The sequence below is a fragment of the Ranitomeya imitator genome, chromosome 7, assembly GCF_032444005.1.
Source record: "Ranitomeya imitator isolate aRanImi1 chromosome 7, aRanImi1.pri, whole genome shotgun sequence".
NCBI lineage: Eukaryota > Metazoa > Chordata > Amphibia > Anura > Dendrobatidae > Ranitomeya > Ranitomeya imitator.
Window position 1 is genome coordinate 50,939,757 of NC_091288.1, and position 23,157 is coordinate 50,962,913.

Sequence of the window (23,157 nt, forward strand, 5' to 3'; positions counted from 1 at the left end):
GTGTCTGGCGGCAACCAGGTGAGGAGTACAAAGACAAGCGTGTGTGGTGGCAACCAGGTGAGGAGTACAAGGACAAGCGTGCGTGGTGGCAACCAGGTGAGGAGTACAAAGACAAGCATGTGTTGCGGCAACAGGTGAGGAGTACAAAGACAAGCATGTGTGGTGGCAACCAGGTGAGGAGTACAAAGACAAGCGTGTGTTGCGGCAACCAGGTGAGGAGTACAAAGACAAGCGTGCATGATGGCAACCAGGTGAGGAGTACAAAGACAAGCGTGTGTTGCGGCAACCAGGTGAGGAGTACAAGGACAAGCATGTGTGGCGGCAACCAGGTGAGGAGTACAAAGACAAGCGTGCATGATGGCAACCAGGTGAGGAGTACAAGGACAAGCGTGCGTGGTGGCAACCAGGTGAGGAGTACAAGGACAAGCTTGTGTGTGTCGACTACCAGTTGGGGTACACCATTCACAAATCGCCATATATATCTTGAGGCAATGTAATGGAAGCTACCTAAGAGCAGAGTAAAGTGCTATACTGCCCCAGCGCCTATTACCCCGGACACGAAGCCGCTGCCGACGCATTACGCAGTACAGGGCATTGCTCTGCCCAGGTACAATATTTGCAGCGATTTGGGGAGGACGCAGGATGCGTCATCCACATCAATCAAGCCAGGAAGATGCCAACTGCAGAGATTGAGTAGGCTTGTGCTTCATTCAGCTTTATCTACTACCTCCTGCCCCATGAATGACATGCCTATAGTCTGGGCAAATCTACCATGTGATGCCATAAATAGAACATATTCATTGGGTAAACTTGGTCCTTGTAGCAGAGGATGCTAGAAACTGTTGGTACACAAAGCTTAAAGGCAGGCTTTTTCGACTGCAGTACTATGGAGACTGCAGTGTCTACTGAACATGCGCAAAATTTCAGCAGGAGAGTGAGAAGAACTTGTCAATCAACCAAGGTACAGTACAGACCAAAGGTTTGGACACCTTCTCATTTATAGATTTTTCTGTATTTTCATGACTATGAAAATTGTACATTCACACTGAAGGAATCAAAACTATGAATTAACACGTGGAATCATATGGAATTATTATGTTTCACACAAAAAGTGTGAAACAACTGAAATTATGTCTCATATTCTAGGTTCTTTAAAGTAGCCACCTTTTGCTTTGATGACTGCTTTGCACACTCTTGGCATTCTCTTGATGAGCTTCAAGAGGTAATCATCGGGAATGGTTTTCACTTCACAGGTGTGCCCTGTCAGGTTTATTAAGTGGGATTTCTTGCCTTATAAATGGTGTTGGGAACATCAGTTGTGTTGAGCAGAAGTCTGGTGGATACACAGCTGATAGTCCTACTGAACAAACTGTTAAAATTTGTATTATGGCAAGAAAAAAGCAGCTAAGTAAAGAAAAACGAGTGGCCATCATTACTTTAAGAAATGAAGGTCAGTCAGTCCGAAAAATTGGGATAACTTTGAAAGTGTCCCCAAGTGCAGTGGCAAAAACCATCAAGCGCTATAAAGAACCGGGCTCACATGAGGACCGCCCCAGGAAAGGAAGACCAAGAGTCACCTCTGCTTCTGAGGATAAGTTTATCCGAGTCACCAGCCTCAGAAATCGCAGGTTAACAGCAGCTCAGATTAGAGACCAGGTCAATGCCACACAGAGTTCTAGCAGCAGACACATCTCTACAACAACTGTTAAGAGGAGACTTTGTGCAGCAGGCCGTCATGGTAAAATAGCTGCTAGGAAACCACTGCTAAGGACAGGCAACAAGCAGAAGAGACTTGTTTGGGCTAAAGAACACAAGGAATGGCCATTAAACCCTGGGGAAATATGTGCTTTGGTCTGAGGAGTCCAAATTTGAGATCTTTGGTTCCAACCACCGTGTCTTTGTGCGATGCAGAAAAGGTGAACGGATGGACTCTACATGCCTGGTTCCCACCGTGAAGCATGAAGGAGGAGGTGTGATGGTGTGGGGGTGCTTTGCTGGTGACACTGTTGGGAATTTACTCAAAATTGAAGGCATACTGAACCAGCATGGCTACCACAGCATCTTGCAGCGGCATGCTATTCCATCCGGTTTGCGTTTAGTTGGACCATCATTTATTTTTCAACAGGACAATGACCCCAAACACACCTCCAGGCAGTGTAAGGGCTATATGACCAAAAAGGAGAGTGATGGTGTGCTACGCCAGATGACCTGGCCTCCACAGTCGCCAGACCTGAACCCAATCGAGATGGTTGGGGTGAGCTGGACCGAAGAGTGAAGGCAAAAGGGCCAACAAGTGCTAAGCATCTCTGGGAATTCCTTCAAGATTGTTGGAAGACCATTCCCGGTGACTACCTCTTGAAGCTCATCAAGAGAATGCCAAGAGTGTGCAAAGCAGTCATGGAAGCAAAAGGTGGCTACTTTAAAGAACCTAGAATATAAGACATAATTTCAGTTGTTTCACGCTTTTTTGTTAAGTATATAATCCCACATGTGTTAATTCATAGTTTTGATGCCTTCAGTATGAATGTACAATTGTACAATTTTCATAGTCCTGAAAATACAGAAAAATCTTTAAATGAGAAGGTGTGTCCAAACTTTTGGTCTATACTGTTGGTGGAGATAAAGTTTGCAGTTTGTATACACTTGGACTCCTAAAGTCTGGCAGTGTGTGGCTGGACTCTTAAAAATACTGAGCTTTCAGGAGGGAATATAGAGTCATTTGGAGGTGGATTTGCAAAGCAACTACACCAGCCTCATCAAGGTGACAGGATGTATATAGAGGTGACTGTTAGACCTGGTGACAGACCTATTTTAAGACCCATTTACACTGGTCCATGATAAGTGAAAAGAGAGTTCACATGAAGGCTCATTCCCAATCTTTACCAGTTTGTGTCGGTTGATCTTGCATAGGCGCACTCAATTCCGGGGGAGGTATTTATGACGCTGCGATAGCAGAGAGATCTGCGTATTGTGCCATCCGTGGGAATGATAGTGATGAGCGAGATCTCAGGTGAGGGAGCAGGTCATAGAGAAAAGTGACTTGGCAGTCAGAGAGGAGGAGGAGGAGAAAGAGGAGGAGAAAGAGGAGGAGAAAGGAGGAGAAAGAGGAGGAGAACGAGGAGGAGAACGAGGAGGAGAAACAGGAGGAGAAACAGGAGGAGAAACAGGAGGAGAAACAGGAGGAGAAACAGGAGGAGAAACAGGAGGAGAAACAGGAAGAGAAACAGGAGGAGAAAGAGGAGGAGAAAGAGGAGGAGAAAGAGGAGGAGAAACAGGAGGAGAAAGAGGAGGAGAACGAGTCCAAGTCCAAGCGCTGAGCAGGTCACAGAGAAGAGTGACCTGTCAGTCATAGAGAGTAGGAGGAGAAAAAGGAGAAGTTGGAGAGATGTAAGTAAAGTCCAAGCCTCTGCCCTTGCGAGCTCATTTTCATAACCATTCGCAAGAACAGGACAAGAACATTTCAAGAAAACAGATGCACTGACTTAATATAAAGGTATGGACGTTACCAAGATTTCAGATACGTTACACAGATGACATTAGTTTAGGTGCTAAAAACCTGCTGACAGTTTCCCTTTAAAACCCTGAAATAGTAATAAGGGATCAGTCCTATGGATGGCGAGAATAATGTGGGCATATAGGAAATCCAACATTCTGCTTCCTCGGGAACCATTATAATGGTCGAGTACAGGAAATAAAGGGCAGGGTCCGGCTGGTGCAATCAAACAATGACTGCGAACTTCAGAACAAAGACAATCTGTGTCACTCCGCAGCACGGAAGCGCAAGTTACACGTCCCCCCAAAGGAATGATTGTCAAATACAATGGAGAAGCTTCTACTTAAGTCATGAAGCCTGCTTTTATTACTTTATAACCTGCGACAATGATTCATTGTGATAAGAGTCATACATAGGACTCTACGGGGTCTTAATATTGCTCGGTAAAGACGATTTACCCCCCTATACGTGCCTGGAAACTGGTGCAGAGCGGGAAACGTTATATTTACATATACTGTATATACTGTAAATCGTCCTTGTGTCCCACCTCCTGCGGACGATCCCAGATCCACACTGTGCGCTGAAGGTTTATGGTCGGGGTGTTTGCACGGCTGTGTTTGTTTGCATTGATTTGCTGTAATATAACTGTGATCCTTGGTAAAACACGGGTCGGGCATCAGACGAGCTACAACAGCTCCAGGGAATTTATTTCCAATTTCTGCACTTTGCAGCAAGCGCAAAAAAAAATAGTGGCGAACGTACGCTACTACCTAATCGTGCTCGAGGGGTGGAAATTAAATTCAGTTTTTAGTATGAAAAATGGTACAGCATGAAAATAAACTTAGACACATTATTGGCGAATTCTTATACCTTAAAAATAATAATAGTAAAAACGGATATAAAAAGGTGTTGTCACATATAATTAACCCCTTCCTCATCAAGAAAATGTTAGTTTTTGCGCATTTTTCACTTAACCATATAATGTACTAAAAACATAGAAAAAAAATTCCAACTGCACTGAAATTATATATCTACTGGCAGCGCAGAATGAGTGGCGAGGAGTGGGGCTGAGCAGAGCCATGACACTTAACAGAAGATGTCAGTGGCATTTAAAGGGTATTCCCATCTCCAAGATCCTATCCCAATATGTAGTAGGTGTAACAATAATAGTAGCAAATACCTATAATTAGAAATGTAAGATAGTTCTTCTGATTAGCTAGGTCGCTTACCCCATGTGTCAGGGCATTTCAGTAGCTTAGGTATCCATGCTTACAACCACTCATATTGTGACAGTTAGTTAGCTGTTAGTTGTCGTGACCATGGATTCCTAAGGTCATACAATGCCCTGCACATGAGGTAAGCAACATTGCGAATCAGAAGAACTATCCTATATTTCTAATTGGGGGTATTTGCTAATATTATTATTACACCTACCACATATTGGGAAAGGATATTGGAGACGGGAATACCCCTGTAAGTTGATAGCTGCAGTTAAAGGGAGGTGCTAGCTGTATAACACAGCAGTCACCAGTGCTATATGGGGTGGGCTCAGCTCCTAGGTTTGCTCCATACACCTACATCTCTCGCAGGACATATATGACAGGGAGGGAAGAAATGGTTTCTCAGCAGTGATGGGCGAGTGTGCTCGGCACTGCTCGTTACTCGATTCAGCATCAATGTGCTCTAACAAGCTCGTTACTTGTCCGAGTATCGGGGGTGCTCGAGCGCAATGCTGGAGTCCCTGTCCTGTATGTTTCGTGGCTGTTAGACAGCCAATCATCATGCAGGGATTGCCTGCCATACACAGTAATGCAGTAGCCATGTTGGCTAGTGGCATTACTGTGAGTGGCTGGCTGTAGAGCGTCATTTGGGCCTATCCAAGTCCCGGGGACCCGATGCTCGGCCCGCTGTCCTCTGAAATCAGATGATAAAATGACTATTCACTGCTTCCCCACCTATCTGAGTGATGGGCGGGGGAAGCAGTGAATATTCATTAGGCATTTACATCTGCTTAATATACACAAAAGTCCTTTATTTACAAATCACACTTCCCAACAATTCCCCTCATTTACCCATTTATTAAAATGTACAGGTCCTCCCCGGTCTGACGTAGTCCACGGCACCACGATCACCGCTCCGACATCCGCAGGTTCATATAAGGAAGCTTGATATGCTGGAGCAGCCGCTGCCGATACTCACGCTAAGGGTAGCGCGAGAGCCGACCACTGTGACGAGCGGTGACAGTAGGAAGGTTACCGCAGGTCACAGCCGTCGGTTCCCACAGTGCCCTCAGAGTGACCTTCCTGACTCAGCCGCCGGATGTAGCAGAGTCGTGGTCGCCGTGGGTCCTCGGTGTGGACTACATCTGACCTGACGGGAGTGTTTTTTAGGTAAAAAATTGGTAAGAGAGGGGATTTGTCTGGGAGTGCTTTTTTTTTTTTTTTTTTTTTTTTTTTTTTTAAATAAAGCCCTTTCTGTGTGTGTGTTTTCTATCTTTTTAACTACTGGGTTAGTAATGGGGTGACTGACGGCTCTCTATTACTAACCCTGGGCTTTGTGTCAGCCCCAGCTGCTGACATCAACCCCAAAAATAATTATCCCGATTGCCACCACACCAGGGCAATTGGGAAGAGGTGAGACTAAGTGCCAGAATTAGTTCATCAATTATGATGTGCCACTTCTGGGGCTGCTGTGGGATTGTAATTTTTTATGCTGGGGACAGGTTAATAACCATGGGCCTCCCCAGCCTTATAATATAAGCCCGTAGCTGTCTGCTTTCTCTTAGCTGGTTATAAAAAACTAGATGGCAGCCCGATTCTAAAGAATCGGGAGTCTAGAATCCATATATACTTTATTTATTCAAATGTAAAAATAATACAATTAATAAATAATAGTAAGAAAGAACAAAAAATGGCTGCACTCACCAGCTCTTGACAATTCTTGTTATTTAAGGTACAGTTACACAGGATCCATGAACATGCTTATGAGGGGAGGGATGAAAGACATCAGACGACAACTTTGCGTGTTGTGGCAAATGCCACAACAACGGTTCTTTGCTTAAGAACAATGTCAGGTAGTAGGAAAATACCCAGTTAATAATAGGCCATAGTTCTTTGCAGGAATGCAGATATTAATAAATAGGCAGTTTATATTGCAGAGAAATTGCTGGGCAATAATGGACAATGTCCTTATGTGGCAAATAATAGAGCAATATACCCAATGTGGCAAAGAAGAGGTTAATAAACGGCAGTCTCTCAGTATAACAGTCAGTGAATAATAGGCAGTATATGGAGAAAACACCAAACAAAAGTTCAAAATTGGTGTGAAAATGTCACTGAACCACTTCACAACTAAATATATATAGTTTTGGTAAATGGTATTATCATTTTTTTGACGAAATTCGGCAGGAGCTTGAAGAGCAACGCCACTGGGCCCGCCTCCACGCAGTAGAAACTTGCTGTGAGGTAAAAATTCAAAAATCACACCAAAATGGCGGGCGGAGTGTGTCACAGTACGGCACGTTTCTGATTGGTCGCTCGCAGCAGGCGGCAACCAATCAGACACTGGACACTGTTGACGTCACTTATCTCCGGACATTAGCTCCGGACATTATATCCGGACATTAGCTCCGGACAGGAAGTTGGCACAAATTGCAGGAAGTAGTATTCTAGGCAATTATATATTAGATACCATCGTTTTAATGCATTCATTCCTAGAAAGCTGCTGGATATCTGTTGGCTATTTCTCCATCTCTGTACCTATCCATCATTTTATATCTAATATATAATTGCCTAGAATACTACTTCCTGCAATTTGTGCCAACTTCCGTGGCTTTGTCCGGAGCTAATGTCCGGAGCTAATGTGCGGAGCTAATGTGCGGAGCTAATGTGCGGAGCTAATGTGCGGAGCTAATGTCCGGAGCTAATGTCCGGAGCTAATGTCCGGAGCTAATGTCCGGAGATAAGTGACGTCAACAGTGTCCAGTGTCTGATTGGTTGCCGCCTGCTGCGAGCGACCAATCAGAAATGTGCCGTACTGTGACACACTCCGCCCGCCATTTTGGTGTGATTTTTGAATTTTTACCTCACAGCAAGTTTCTACTGCGTGGAGGCGGGCCCAGTGACGTTGCTCTTCAAGCTCCTGCCGAATTTCGTCAAAAAAATGATAATACCATTTACCAAAACTATATATATTTAGTTGTGAAGTGGTTCAGTGACATTTTCACACCAATTTTGAACTTTTGTTTGGTGTTTTCTCCATATACTGCCTATTATTTTTGTTCTTTCTTACTATTATTTATTAATTGTATTATTCTTACATTTGAATAAATAAAGTATATATGGATTCTAGACTCCCGATTCTTTAGAATCGGGCTGCCATCTAGTCTTTACATAAGCCAATTTTCCAACTAGGTTTAAACAGCCTTCATTTCTGTACAAAATCACAATAAAAAGGCTGCAAAAGTGCAATGTATGCACACAACCGGGAGACTTTAAGGTTACTGGAGCTCCCAGCTGCTGGGACACCCGAAAGCCGTTAACTAAAGTTACAAGAGCTCACAGCCTCCCGGAGTTCAAGCAGCTGGGAACTCTAGTAATCTTAACCCCTTCCCGCCGCGGCCCTTTTTCGTTTTTGTTTTTCGCTCCCCTCCTTCCCAGAGCCATAACTTTTTTATTTTTCCGTTAATATGGTCATATGAGGGCTTATTTTTTGTGGGACAAGTTGTACTTTTGAACGACACCATTGGTTTTGCCATGTCTTGTACTAGAAAACGGGAAAAAAATTCCAAGTGCGGTGAAATTGCAAAAAAAGTGAGATCCCACACATGTTTTTTGATTGGCTTTTTGCTAGCTTCACTAAATGCTAAAACTGACCTGCCATTCTGATTCTCCAGGTCATTACGAGTTCATAGACACCAAACATGTCTAGGTTATTTTTTATCTAAGTGGTGAAAAAAAATTCAAACCTTTGCTTAACCCCTTCATGACCAGGGGATTTTTCGTTTTTCCGTGTTCGTTTTTCGCTCCCCTCCTTCCCAGAGCCATAACTTTTTTATTTTTCCGTCAATTTGGCCATGTGAGGGCTTATTTTTTGCGGGACGAGTTGTACTTTTGAACGACATCATTGGTTTTAACATGTCGTGTACTAGAAAACGGGAAAAAAATTCCAAGTGCGGTGAAATTGCAAAAAAAGTGCAATCCCACATTGGTTTTTTGTTTGGCTTTTTTGCTAGGTTCACTAAATGCTAAAAATGACCTGCCATTATGATTCTCCAGGTCATTACGAGTTCATAGACACCAAACATGACTAGGTTATTTTTTATCTAAGTGGTGAAAAAAAATTCCAAACTTTGCTAAAAAAAAAAAAAAAAAAATTGCGCCATTTTCCGATACTCGTAGCGTCTCCATTTTTCGTGATCTGGGGTCGGTTGAGGGCTTATTTTTTGCGTGCCGAGATGACGTTTTTAATGATAGCATTTCGGTGCAGATACGTTCTTTTGATCGCCCGTTATTGCATTTTAATGCAATGTCGCGGCGACCAAAAAAACGTAATTCTGGCGTTTCGAGTTTTTTTCCCGCTACGCTGTTTAGCGATCAGGTTAATACTTTTTTTTATTTGATAGATCGGGCAATTCTGAGAGCGGCGATACCAAATATGCGTAGATTTGATATTTTTTTTATTGATTTATTTTGATTGGGGCGAAAGGGGGGTGATTTAAACTTTTATGTTTTTTTTATTTTTTTCACATTTTTTAAAACTTTTTTTTTTAACTTTTGCCATGCTTCAATAGCCTCCATGAGAGGCTAGAAGCAGGCACAAGCCGATCGGCTCTGCTACATAGCAGCGATCTGCTGATCGCTGCTATGTAGCAGAATTGCACGTGTGCTGTGAGCGCCGACCACAGGGTGGCGCTCACAGCGACGGGCAATCAGTAACCATAGAGGTCTCAAGGACCTCTATGGCTACAATGGAGACGCATCGCCGACCCCCGGACATGTGACGGGGGTCGGCGATGACGTCATTTCCGGCCGCCCGGCCGGAAGCGGTAGTTAAATGCCGCTGTCTGCGTTTGACAGCGGCATTTAACTAGTTAATAGGTGCGGGCAGATCGCGATTCTGCCCGCGCCTATTACGGGCACATGTCAGCTGTTCAAAACAGCTGACATGTCCCGGCTTTGGTGCGGGCTCACCGCGGAGCCCTGCATCAAAGCAGGGGAGCCGGCATCGGACGGTATAGTACGTCCGATGCCGGTAAGGGGTTAAAAAAAAAAAAAAAAAAGCGCCATTTTCCGATACCCGTAGCGTCTCCATTTTTTTGTGAGGGCTTATTTTTGGCGTGCCGAGCTGACGTTTTTAATGATACCACTTTGGTGCAGATACGTTCTTTTGATCGCCCGTTATTGCATTTTAATGCAATGTCGCGGCAACCAAAAAAACATAATTGTGGCGTTTCAAATTTTTTTCTCGCTACGCCGTTTAGCGATCAGGTTAATGCTTTTTTTTATTGATAGATTGGGCAATTCTGAATGCGGCGATATCAAATATGTGTAGGTTTGATTTAAACTTTTATATTTATTTTTTTTTTCATATTTTTAAAAACTTTTTTTTTTTTTTTTTAAACTTTGGCCACGCTTCAATAGCCTCCATGGGAGGCTAGAAGCTGGCACAATTCGATCGGCTCTGCTACGTAGCAGCAATCATCAGATCGCTGCTATGTAGCTGAAATGCAGGTGTGCTGTGAGCGCCGACCACAGGGTGGCGCTCACATCTAACCGGGATCAGTAACCATAGAGGTCTCAATGACCTCTATGGTTACCATCCTGATGCGTCGCCGACCCCCGATCATGTGACGGGGGTCAGCAATGCACTCATACCTGGCCGCGCGGCCGGAAGCGGTAGTTAAATGTCGCTGTCAGCGTTTGACAGCGGCATTTAACAGGTTAATAGCAGCGGGTGAATCGCGATTTCACCCGCGGCTATTGCGCGCACATGTCAGCTGTACAAAACAGCTGACATGTCGCGACTTTGATGTGGGCTCACCGCCGGAGCCCACATAAAAGCAGGGGACCCGACATGCGCAGCACTAGTATGGGAGTCTCCTTTAAGATTTTTCGGCCTCACAGTCCCTGGTTCACGAAGAGGGCAGTGCGGTAGTTGCTGTAAAATGTCGACTGTCCTCTGCGTCACACGATGGCAGCGTAGTCCTGCATCCGACCGAACTCCAGCGATTCCGCCAGGTCACATGGATTGCCGGTCACTGTGCTCCATCAGATCCAGTTGCTTGTGAACTGATTTAACCTCTCCGACGTCAGCGAGGTTACATCAGTTCATAGCCGTCCGGTCTCTCGGAGTAGCACGTCCGGCAGTGGTGGCTGCAAAAGCCTATGGAGCGCTGTGTCGGCGATCCATACACTTCAGATGACGTGGGATTGTTTGAATACTTAGGAACTGCATGGGATTTGTTTTTGTTTAGTAAAAGTCAGAACGAGGGCCTTTTGTGAATAAAGTGTGTGATTTTTTTCCTTTTTCTTACTGGGTTAGTAACCCCACGGGTTGATGCCAGCTGTGCTTTTTGACAAATCACAGCTGTCATGAACCCCAAACCCCATTACCCCGATTGCCACCGTACCAGCTCAATCGGGAAGAGCTGAGACAGGGCGCCATATTTGGCGCCTCTAATGTGATGTGCCAGTTCTGGGACAGCGGCGGGCTGCCATTTTTAGGCTGGGAAGGGGCAAATAACCATGGACCTTCTGATAATATCAGCCTGCAGAGGTCGGCTTTGCCTTAGCTGGTTATTAAAAATAGGGGGGAAGCCACATCACTTTTTATTATTTATTGCTAAAAATAACATGGAAATATGGTGAGATATGGCATTTGTTTGTTTTTTCCTCTTTTATTTTGCCTTATATACATGTAATTACCGTACACGGGAAAGAAAATGTCCTAATTTTTCCCTATAAAATCTATTTAATCTTCGGTTTTGTATGTTTTGATGTCAGTCCGTAAAAGTGTTGTAATACTCTGACAACACTGTTCCCAGCAGCAACCTGGGAGTCAGATGCCTCCAGGGTATATGGCGTTTACCAATGAAGTCCATCTGCGTCCTGGAAAAAGTAAATGTGCACAAAACTATGGTCCTGATCCAACTTTGCCTTTGTACCGTTTTTTTTTTTTGTCTAGTTTTGTGACTTTTTATTTTATTTTTTGCACCTAATTCATTACTCTATTTGCACTTTAAAAAAATTTTTTTTTAAGTACTTTATACATGCGTGTGTTTTTATCCTTTCTGCTTAATAATAATATTTTTTTTATATACGGTATATTGAAAACATATTCCGCATCACTTTACAATTAATCAGCTTCTAGCGATTCCAAATGGTTTTGCCCAATTCATCAATTGCAACGTTTTAAAAAGTCGTAATGTTTAGTGCAACTTTGAAGTGTACTTCTGATTAGCGTACGCCACAATTGTTTGCAACATTTGGAACCAAAAGTACCAAGAAAAACCTCAAAAACAGGAAAAAAGACCTTTTCTTTTTTTTTTTTCCACTTCGCGCTGAATTCGTGAATCTTATGTGCCCAACAACATTTCTCTCCAAATAATGGCCAAAACCGGCTATTGGAAGCAGAAAGGCCATGAAAAGCTCATAAACGTTCTCTATAAGTGGGGGTCTTTCCACTCTCCCACGACAGATGTGCATATATGCACAATAAAAAGGCAAGGAGCAGCACAGATAAAAAAAAAAAAAATAGGGTGCAAAGAATCCGTAATTTTTTTTTTTTTTTTTAAACATTAGTTGTTCAATTGATTGAAGAAAAAAAAAGATAGCGATAAGAATAAAAATACGTGACACTAACACACAAATATGAACCAAATCAGTCAAATCAGTCTAAGGCGGCTTAGAAAATCTGAATGGCGATTTTACAACTAGGTCTTCCAAAATGGGCTACTTATTGTGTTACAAAGTGTAAAGACCCTGCCCTGCCCCTTTCTCTTCCCCTCCTGTTCCCCTTTTCCCCTTCCCCCAACCACTTCCTTTTCTTTAATGTAGATGCATACTAATATTTCACAAATGCATTATATTGGTTTTGTTTAAAAAAAAAATTGTTAATAAAAATTATTTGAAAACAAAGTGTAAAGACCTACAGCAGGGGTGTCAAAGTGCATTCCTCTAGGGCTGCAAACAGATCATGTTTTCAGGATTTCCTTGTACTGCACAGGTGATAATTTAATCACCTACACAAATAATGAGTTGGTGATTAAATTATCACCTGTGCAGTACAAGGAAATCCTGAAAACATGATCTGTTTGCAGCCCTCGAGGAATGCAGTTTGACACCCCTGATCTACAGCATTACTCATAGTCACATAAAGCCCGCGTGATTCACTGCGCACCCCACTGATGATTACTTTGGGGCCAGCGCATGCAGCGTCTTCTGTTCAGAGCCTAATGAATGCAGATGAATTAGTTTTGTGACGCAACAGCGACCTCAGTAGCGATCTCGCTATGTGTGACACGTAGCAGCGACCGTTTTTTGATCGTTGAGGTCCCGCTGGGTAGCACACATCGCTGTGTTTGACACCTTACCAACGACCTCGTTGACAGGACGTCCCATTGAATCGTCATGAAATAGCATCGTTCTACAGGTCGCCGCATCGCTGCTGCGTCGTTGGGGAGATCTCATTGTTTGACATCTCACCAGCGACCACATAGCGACGCAGCAACGATCCCTGACAGGTCGTATCGTTGTCGGGATCGCTTAAGCGTCGCTATGTGTGACGGGGCCTATACTCATTGCCCGGAAACATGAAGGAAAGCTGCTCTTACTTCTTTACAATGGCAGCAGTTAAATGACCGCCAATCGGGTGCATGCTGCCCATCAGCAGTCCTTTAGGGACAACCTGTGGATCTAATCTCATCATAGGCTTGGTTTAACCTTGTTAGTTTTATTCAATCAGGTCTTTTTTTTTTGTAACAGCCAGAATGGCACATATTATGCAGTAATCTTTCCAGTAAAAGATTAAAAAAAAAAAAAGTTTAAAGAACCTACAAATGTGTCTCATCTTTCTGCAAAACTCAATAAAAACTAACTAAACTTCTGTCTCACTGATGATCCGTTGCGAAGGTAAGCATTTTTGCACAATATTTATACCTTATTTTGCCTCCTTGCCCTCCCATATCATGCTGCGTAGTATTGTAGTTTCAATGCCCAGTTTGCACAAAGGTTGCACAAAACCAAGAGTGAAGTTCAAACTAAATCTCCAATCATTTACTTTCATAAACTAACCACTTTTTTTTTTAAAGTACTTCAATCAAAAATAGTTGTTTTTTTTATGGCTTCAGGATCCCAGAATGCACTGGGGACTCTCAAGCGAGTCCTCGGGGGCCGGCACTGCCCCAGCTGCTGTCAGCACAATGAAATGGGACGTTAGTCATATCTGTTTCAGGTGTAGAGCTTGTCTTCTCTCTACTGAGCATGTGCCGGTTATTAATGCCCGACACATTCACAGTATGCAATTTCTGCTAACTGAGCTATATTAACCTCAATGCGCATTGACATTGCGCTCCTCCCCGAGGAGGAGGAGAAGTGACAAGCCTACAAGAGAGTGCACTGTCACTGTGCACTGAAAAGGAGAGAACGCACCATGAAGGTAGAGCAAATAAAACAGTCCGGCCCCTGAAACAGTTTTAGGGGCCTAGGCTACGCTCTGGTGTTGGTTATTAATTCCGACACATGCTCAGTATGCAATCTCTGCTAACTGCGCTATATTTACTTCACTGCACATTGATATTGCACTTCCTCCCCAACTAAAGAGAAGTGAGAAAACTACAGTAAAGCGCACTGTCACTGTGCACTGAAAAGGAAAGAACGCACCAAGCAGGGAGAGCAAATAAAGCAGCCCAGTCCCTGGAATAGTTTTAGGCTTCTATTACTGAAATCTGAGGCTGCTGGGAGGAGTAAAGTTGATTTCTTCACAGAAGCCATGCCGGGCTTTCAGTATGGCAGCTGGGCACGTTTAGAACGATATTAACATGCAAATAAACCCCATATCCGCAGGCAAATAGCGGCGGGGGACATGAGAGGTTCTCTTCAAGAGGCCACTTTTCACATTGAAACCAAAGGGTGGCCACATACGGACACATATAGCATAAACAACTCCTTTTCTTACATTCCTCTTCACTCAAATATATGTTGAGCCAAGAGGAAAGGTAAGAAAAAAAACACCTTATGTAATATATATATATATATTATACATAAGGTGTTTTTTCTTACCTGTGTGTGTGTGTATATATGTATGTATGTATGTATATGTGTGTATATATATATATATATATATATATATATATATATATATATATATATATATATATATATATATATACACACACAAATCTTATCCAGCAGGAAGATCAATTCCTTCCCCACAAAAAGCCAGACCTTAGGCGAGGTTTCCATATAACAGATATATCCGATCAGTTTGTTGTTTTTGTTTTTTTCACCTTGAGCCAGACTCAACTGACGCAGAGTTGTACTTTATACTCAGCCCAACATCCACAGCCGGACCATCAAATGCTGCACACTTCGTTTTCTGATCTCGCCCCAAAACCAATCTGGCTCAGATGAATGGGAACAATCCTATAGAAAGCTACGGGATCATATCCTTCATCAATTTCCCTCTAGCATATTAGTATTGTGCTGGAGGGAAAGAAAGCTGGACGGTCGGACTAATGGAACCAGACTTACAGATCTGAAAGCAGATCAAGTGTAGGAGCTAGAAGGATCCCATGAGGTCTACACTGGCACCTCTGGGGCTGATGAGTTCAGGTCCAACATTAAGGTTTCCTAATCCTGTTCCCAGTAGTCAAAGCAAGTCGTCCACGGACAAGAGCTACTTCACAGATCAAGCTTAGTCCTATGATTCTTACCTCAAAACCAAGGCGATCCTTCTCCTTCCAAAAGCAAAAATGTGTTACTTTCTTATCCCAGAATTCATCCGGCTTCACCACACAAACCAAAGACACTTCAGCAGGAACTACATTCTGAAAAATAAAACATGGACATAGAGGGATGACCTGGGCTCTAAGTGCATAAAAGTGAAGGCGTCAATCAGAAAATAACCTATTGTTCAAATGCAATATCTATTTTTTTTGTTTCCCATATTACAGTCTTTATTAAGAATAAAAATCCGAGATCTTGCAATTTTTACACTGGCCATGGGGATTTTTTTTAGAATCATTCTTCCTCTTGTTTCAGGAAATGCACATGTACATTAGGTGCAATAGACTGACACTGGCCCTATCTATTGTACTGAAGCATCCAATGAGTGTGTGCAACAATCATTGTGATGGAAGAGGGAGCAGCTTAATCTGTGACATGGCCTACTGTGATTGGTGTATCCTTTGTTATCAGCTCATTCATTGTAATCCTGCCTGTGATGATAAGGAGACTGCTGAAAACTCTTCCAGACAGGACAGGAAATACAAGTACAAAATTGTCCAGGGACCAGTGTGAAAATGTAAAAGTTTGTGATATCAGTACCGTGACCGTGATATTTGGACATCTGAATGAGAGCTTAGTTGAAGAACCCATAAATTTCTTGAAGTTAGAGGGAAGGACAGCATATACAATTGTGCAAAGGGAATCTGTCAGCAGGGTTTTGCTATAGAATGTGAGAGCAGCATGATGTATGGACAAAGAACCCGATTCCAGTTATGTATCACTTATTTGGCTGCTAGGTGTATTTTTTTTTAATCCCTGTTTATTCTGCTGTAGATGCAGCAGAGCTATGAAAGCTGAGCTGTGTATAACCCCGCCCACATCTCTGATTGGCAGCTTCCTTTGTACACTGTAAAATCAGTACTGGTGGGCGGGGTTACACGGAGTATCTGGACTGGCTGGCACACAACATCTAGTCCTGTAATGATAATCTCCTGCTGATAAAGCACTGATTATATTGAAAGTACAATGTGCAGCCTAGTTTGTGACACATTGCTGAAATCAGTCTCTCTTCCCCAACATCATGCTGCTATAGTAAAACCTGCTGATAAAGAGTTCCTTTAAGTAGCAGACTTAAGGTACCGTCACACTTAGCGACGCTGCAGCGATACCGACAACGATCCGGATCGCTGCAGCGTCGCTGTTTGGTCGCTGGAGAGCTGTCACACAGACAGCTCTCCAGCGACCAACGATCCCGAGGTCCCCGGTAACCAGGGTAAACATCGGGTAACTAAGCGCAGGGCCGCGCTTAGTAACCCGCTGTTTACCCTGGTTACCAGCGTAAAAAAACAAACAGTACATACTTACATTCAGCTGTCTGTCCCTTGCCGTCTGGTCCCTGCACTGACTGCTGGCCGTAAAGTGAAAGTGAAAGCACAGCACAGCGGTGAGTCACACAGCGGTGACTCACTGCTGTGGCTGTGCTCTGCTTTCACTACGGCCAGCAGTCAAGGCAGGAACCAGACGGCAAGGGACAGACAGCTGAATGTAAGTATGTAGTGTTTGTTTTTTTACGCTGGTAACCAGGGTAAACAGCGGGTTACTAAGCGCGGCCCTGCGCTTAGTTACCCGATGTTTACCCTGGTTACCAGTGAAGACATCGCTGAATCGGTGTCACACACGCCGATTCAGCGATGTCTGCAGGGAGTCCAGCGACGAAATAAAGTTCTGGACTTTCTTCCCCGACCAGCGATCTCCCAGCAGGGGCCTGATCGCTGCTGCCTGTCACACTGGACGATATCGCTAGCGAGGACGCTGCAACGTCACGGATCGCTAGCGATATCGTCTAGTGTGACAGTACCTTTACAAGCACAGATTACAAAGCCTAGTACAAGAATCAAACATATATTTACTTCTATGTTCACAAACTTGAACAAGTTGTAACCAACAATATATTTTAGGATGTATTTAAAAGCCTAAAAATATGGATTTTTATCTTTATTTCCCTGAAAAAAAAAAAAAAAAAAAAAAAAGATTCCTGCCCCTAAGTAAACTCCTGGAAGCTCCTTATCACCTTCTGTGAGCAGATAAAAGATTATCCATCTCGCCAGCTCCTGAGAACTGTTAGATAAGACTATCAAACTCTATTAGGCACTTGCCCAATCCCCAGCTGCTTCGATAAAAGACGGCTATAAAAGCTATAAAGGAAAACTTTATATTCTGCAAAGCCAGAGGATTACCGGCTCTTCTCACAAAACAGCCAAAATTTTATATTTTTCCTACAAATCAAAGTCCGAAGAATAATAAATAAAAAAAACGAATATCTGATGAAAAGACGCACAAAGCTCTGCCTGTTTCCTGCAGTTCAGATTTCAATCCATAATTCAGCGCCTACAGCTGGTAACAAAATACCGAGCTGAACTTTACACCCTCCTATATCAATCACTGCGCTTTCTGAAGAACTTTCCAGGCTGTACAAAGAACAAAAAAAAAAAGCCGATATAAGATATGGTAAGCTCAGGCTGCTACATGTTGGAATAAAGAAAGTTCTACAACCACACGGAAGAAACGTGCCCCTCCGGTATACAACGTCCAGCCTTTATTTTTAGAAAACAGCGTTCACGTAATGAGGCTACCGTATGTACCTATTTGTGTTCCTGTTCATTTGCTTCCCAAATGCAAAGCTGAGCAACTTTCTAAATGGTCCTTATTAAATATTGTCTACCATTTTGCTGCTACAGCGTCTGTGGGTCCTTTATCTACCTAACTGATCTACAAAAAAAAAAAAATCTACATAATAGAGCTCCCGATGGCCCTCTGCGCCACTTTCCCTTCTCCCTGCGTTAGCAGGAGGGAAGGAAAATGTTGTACACAGATCTGTAGTGGCGAGAGAGGAAAGTAACTAAAGTGTTATGGAGAGCAGAAAAAAACGACTCTAGAGAAGGAGGAAAGCACAAAGAGACGAAATAAGTGCACACAGAGCTCACATCCAGCATGTACTACAGGGAGACACAATCCCACAAGAGAAACGTAAACTTTGGATCTAAATGCATACTGTATATCAGGGGCTCTGAAAATGAATGAAAGAATGACAATTACAAACTAAAATGTGGTGCAATTTCATTAACTAAAGGTAACCATAACCATTAACTAAAGATTTAAAAAAAAAAATTCTCAAGTCAAAAAAGTCTATTACACACTTTCTGGTCAAGTCAATGGGCTGCCAGTAAAATGTATGGACATTTTCGGTCTGGTTGTTGAATGACTAGCTCTTAAACCTTCGCAGATCACTTGTAGGCTTGAAATAATCTGACACCTTCATAAGGATCCATCCCTGGGAGAGGAACCCATGTAGAATACAGGGATCTCTAAGGGATATCCCATGAGGAGTTTGTGACACCCTACATATTCTTCCTCCGTCAAAAACGCATTTTACATTTCCAACAAATTGGATGGGAATTACAGTGCCTTGCGAAAGTATTCCCCCCCCCCCCTCCTTCCTGGAACTTTTCAACCTTTTCCCACATATCATGCTTCAAACAAAGATACCAAATGTAAATTTTTGGTTAAGAATCAACAACAAGTGGAACACAATTGTGAATTTGAACAAAAATTATTGGTTATTTAAAATTTTTGTGGAAATTCAAAAACTGAAAAGTGGGGCGTGCAATATTATTCGGCCTCTTTACCTTTATACTTTGTTGCGCCACCTTTTTCTGCGATTACAGCTGCAGTCGCTTGGGGTATGTCTCTATCAGTTTTGTACATCGAGAGAGTGAAATTCTTGCCCATTCTTCCTTGGCAAACAGCTCGAGCTCAGCGAGGTTTGATGGAGATCGTTTATGAACAGCAGTTTTCAGCTCTTTCCACAGATTCTCGATTGGATTGAGGTCTGGACTTTGACTTGGCCATTCTATCACCTGGATACGTTTATTTGTGAACCATTCCATTGTAGATTTTGCTTTATGTCTGTGATCATTGTCTTGTTGGAAGACAAATCTCCGTCCCAGTCTCAGGGCTTTTGCAGACTCCAACCGGTTTTCTTCAAGAATGGTCCTGTATTTGGCTCCATCCATCTTCCCATCAATTTTAACAATCTTCCCTGTCCCTGAGAGTAAAAGCAGGCCCAAACCATGATGCTGCCACCACCATGTTTGACAGTGGGGATGGTGTTTTCAGGGTGATGAGCTGTGTTGCCTTTATGCCAAACATATCGTTTGGCATTGTTGCCAAAAAGTTAGATTTTGGTTTCATCTGACCAGAGCACCTTCTTCCACATGTTTGGTGTGTCTCCCAGGTGGCTTGTTGCAAACTTTAAGCAACACTTTTTATGGATATCTTTGAGAAATGGCTTTCTTCTTGCCACTCTTCTATAAAGGCCAGATTTGTGCAGTGTACGACTGATTGTTGTCCTATGGACAGACTGTCCCACCTCAGCTGTAGATCTCTGCAGTTCATGCAGAGTGATCATCGGCCTCTTGGCTGCATCTCTGATCAGTCTTCTCCTTGTTTGAGATGAAAGTTTAGAGGGACGGCCGGGTCTTGGTAGATTTGCAGTGGTATGATACTTCTTCCATTTCAATATGATCACTTGCACAGTGCTCCTTGGGATGTTTAAAGTTTTGGAAATCATTTTGTATCCAAATCCGGCTTTAATCTTCTCCACAACAGTATCACGGACCTGCCTGTTGTGTTCCTTGATCTTCATGATGCTCTCTGCTTCAAACAGAACCCTGAGACTATCACAGAGCAGGTGCATTTATACGGAGACTTGATTACACACAGGTGGATTATAATTATCATCATTAGGCATTTAGGACAACATTGGATCATTCAGATATTCACAATGAACTTCTGGAGTGAGTTTGCTGCACTGAAAGTAAAGGGGCCGAATAGTATTGCACGCCCCACTTTTCAGTTTTTGAATTTCCACAAAAATTTAAAATAACCAATAAATTTCGTTCATCTTCACAATTGTGTTCCACTTGTTGTTGATTCTTAACCAAAAATGTACATTTGGTATCTTTATATTTGAAGCATGATAAGGTTTAAAAGTCCTTTCGCAAGGCACTGTATAGGAACTCGTGCCCACTGTGCTTTTTTTTCTTCTTTTAAACGCAGCGTAAACTGATCTGCGACGCGCGTGTCAAATCCACAACGTGTCAATTTCTCTTTAGTACCCCCGAAACCGAATATTATTTCGGAAAGCCATGCACATATTAAAGTGTCCGCAGCCTGGCACTTTGCCCGCTGCTATTTTCAGATTTCCGGTGGTATATTTATACGGCGTGATTGTAAAAGTAGCCCCATATGTTTTCGTACATAACTTTAGCAGACTCATTGGCGTAATCATTATGCTAACGAGCGGTCTAGATTACTGCGACTCATAAAGCTGTCACACATAAAAGAGCGGCTGAATGGCGTTTTCTCTGTGGCCGTATAACCCTCCCGCAATATATTACCGCATTACAGGTAATAAATATTTCAGCGCTGCTAATAGCAAAAATTTACTGCACTAAATTAATTCCTAATTGCTTTATTCATTTTTGCTCCACTGGCAGAAGAAATGAAGCCGGGTGCAGCAGGATACAACAGCTTTTTTCAGTAGCCACCTGGAAGTGGGAAATGACGGTAAAATAAAGGCGAGTTCACAGATGACAGTTTTCGTGCCAAAATGATTTTGAAAATTAGCGGAAAAACAAACAAACACGTGATTCACTGACTGGCCTAAGTTCTCCCAATCAGAACCTGACAACCTCATATATGCCAGAGGCTGTCAAGTTTGGCAATTGGCAATGTCAACGAGAACAACCTAAATAGTCAAACATGGTGGCAGCATACTAATACTGTATCCACACATCCGTAACGGTCCGGCTGTGGATCTCGTGACCCGAATGTGACAGCCTCATAGGCATGTATGACATTGTCTAGTTCAGGTTGTGAGAACCTTGGACAGTCAGTGAATCACAGCTTGTACTTAGATTGTGACATGCGCCATTAGGCCTACAGTAAATTCTCTCAACCGAAAGAGTCGGGGCGATTATCCACATCACTCTAATCTGAGTGTGAGCACAGTGTGATCAGATTCTCTAGGACAAGGAGAAAAAAAATTCTCCATTCTATCAGTCTGTGGAAATCAGACTGCACTCAGATGTCATCCGAGTACAGTCCAATGGTTTCCACGGACTTACATGGCCGAATGTGATATGAATATTGGATCAAACTCAGGCATGATGCAATTTTTCATTTGGATGGGTTGTGCCCATAGAATAGATTAGAGATGAACTAATCTGTATGGTACACGTGGTTTTCCTGAAGAAGTAACTTTGTACTTCGAAACGCGTCGAAATAAACCAACATTTTACTACACAGGGATATAGGTCTTAAATCCTGTCGGCAGTGCGGAGACCATCCACAAACTCTTTCTGACCTATTGATGTCTGATGGTCACTGGCTGACCCGTGGATCTGCTGCAGCTGATTTTGTACTATGTGCTGCTTCTACGGATTAAACAGGTGAGTTTAATCTGGGCGTGAAGCTCACTATGTCTCTCGGATAAGAAGCTATTGTTGCACTGATCTCTCCTACAGTTTTCCTTGGATATCACAACCAAAAAGAGGCAGCAATCAGGTGATAGGGACCTGCAATCAGAGCCACAAGTCCAGAAGAAGTAGGAAGAACAGATACAAGAAATGTAGACAATCTTTGGAGTCTCGGGTCCTATTATTTCCCGATTACGAGAAACAAACTGTGTTATAAAAATGGACAAAGGAGGGCAATTATTCATGACAACAGTAGCTCCATAACCTAATAATTCTGCACAGCAAAGAACACAAAAGACAAATAAAGCTATGAAAAGAAAAACAGGTCCAGTGATCAAATTATTCCAACCCGGGGGGCTTACTTCAAGGGCGCCATTGTAAAGTCAATACTTATACATTAACCTCAAGATGAGTCCTGTCATGTTCCTTTAAATATCAAATAACTCAATATTAGACGACCCCCGGCGATTATTGACTTCTGTCAGGAGCTTGAGGTGCTGATGTGCTCAGCCTCAGAGCTGGTTGTGGAGATTTTATTTTTCACTTGAAGAGGAGCCTCCGGGCAAAGAAAAACGCATTTTATCTTAATTGTTCAAACGGGATGTTCGGCCTGAGTGACAGGTGCGGTGAGGGCGGCAGTGCAGGCCTCGGGCCTTCTTCATTTAACCACTATTAACCACGCTCGAAGCCCGGCGCAAGCGCAGAACCGGAATATGAGAACCGCCAGGTCAGACGCCAATAACTGAGGTGATTAAGGAAGAAGTAAGGGAGACTAAAGAACGCACGTTTCACACACCGACCCACTACAGCAGGGCGGGACACATTTATTAAGAGGCGCACGTCTTTTCGTTAATTTGTCGAATATATGGCCAGGGAAGTGGAGTCGGTAAGCCAAACCTCCAACTCCTCAATTTCCATGACACCGACTCAATCTCCCTCTCCACACCCCTGACAGGGCTGTGAGTCGGTAAGCCAAACCTCCGACTCCTCAAATTCCATGACACCGCCTCCATCTCCCTCTCCACACCCCTGACAGGGAAGTGGAGTCGGTAAGCCAAACCTCCGACTCCTCAAATTCCATGACACCGACTCCATCTCCCTCTCCACACCCCTGACAGGGCTGTGAGTCGGTAAGCCAAACCTCCGACTCCTCAAATTCCATGACACCGACTCCATCTCC

At 43.2% G+C, this 23,157-nt stretch overlaps 1 protein-coding gene across 1 annotated transcript in view; it reads right to left on the reverse strand.

The window, feature by feature from the left end:
• SESTD1 (SEC14 and spectrin domain containing 1) overlaps positions 1–23,157 on the reverse strand; it is a 166,682-nt gene that overhangs the window by 63,530 nt on the left and 79,995 nt on the right. The window contains exon 5 of the mRNA XM_069733220.1: positions 15,426–15,539. Within this exon, the coding sequence (XP_069589321.1) occupies positions 15,426–15,539 (114 nt within the window). The remainder of the gene's footprint in view (positions 1–15,425; positions 15,540–23,157) is intronic.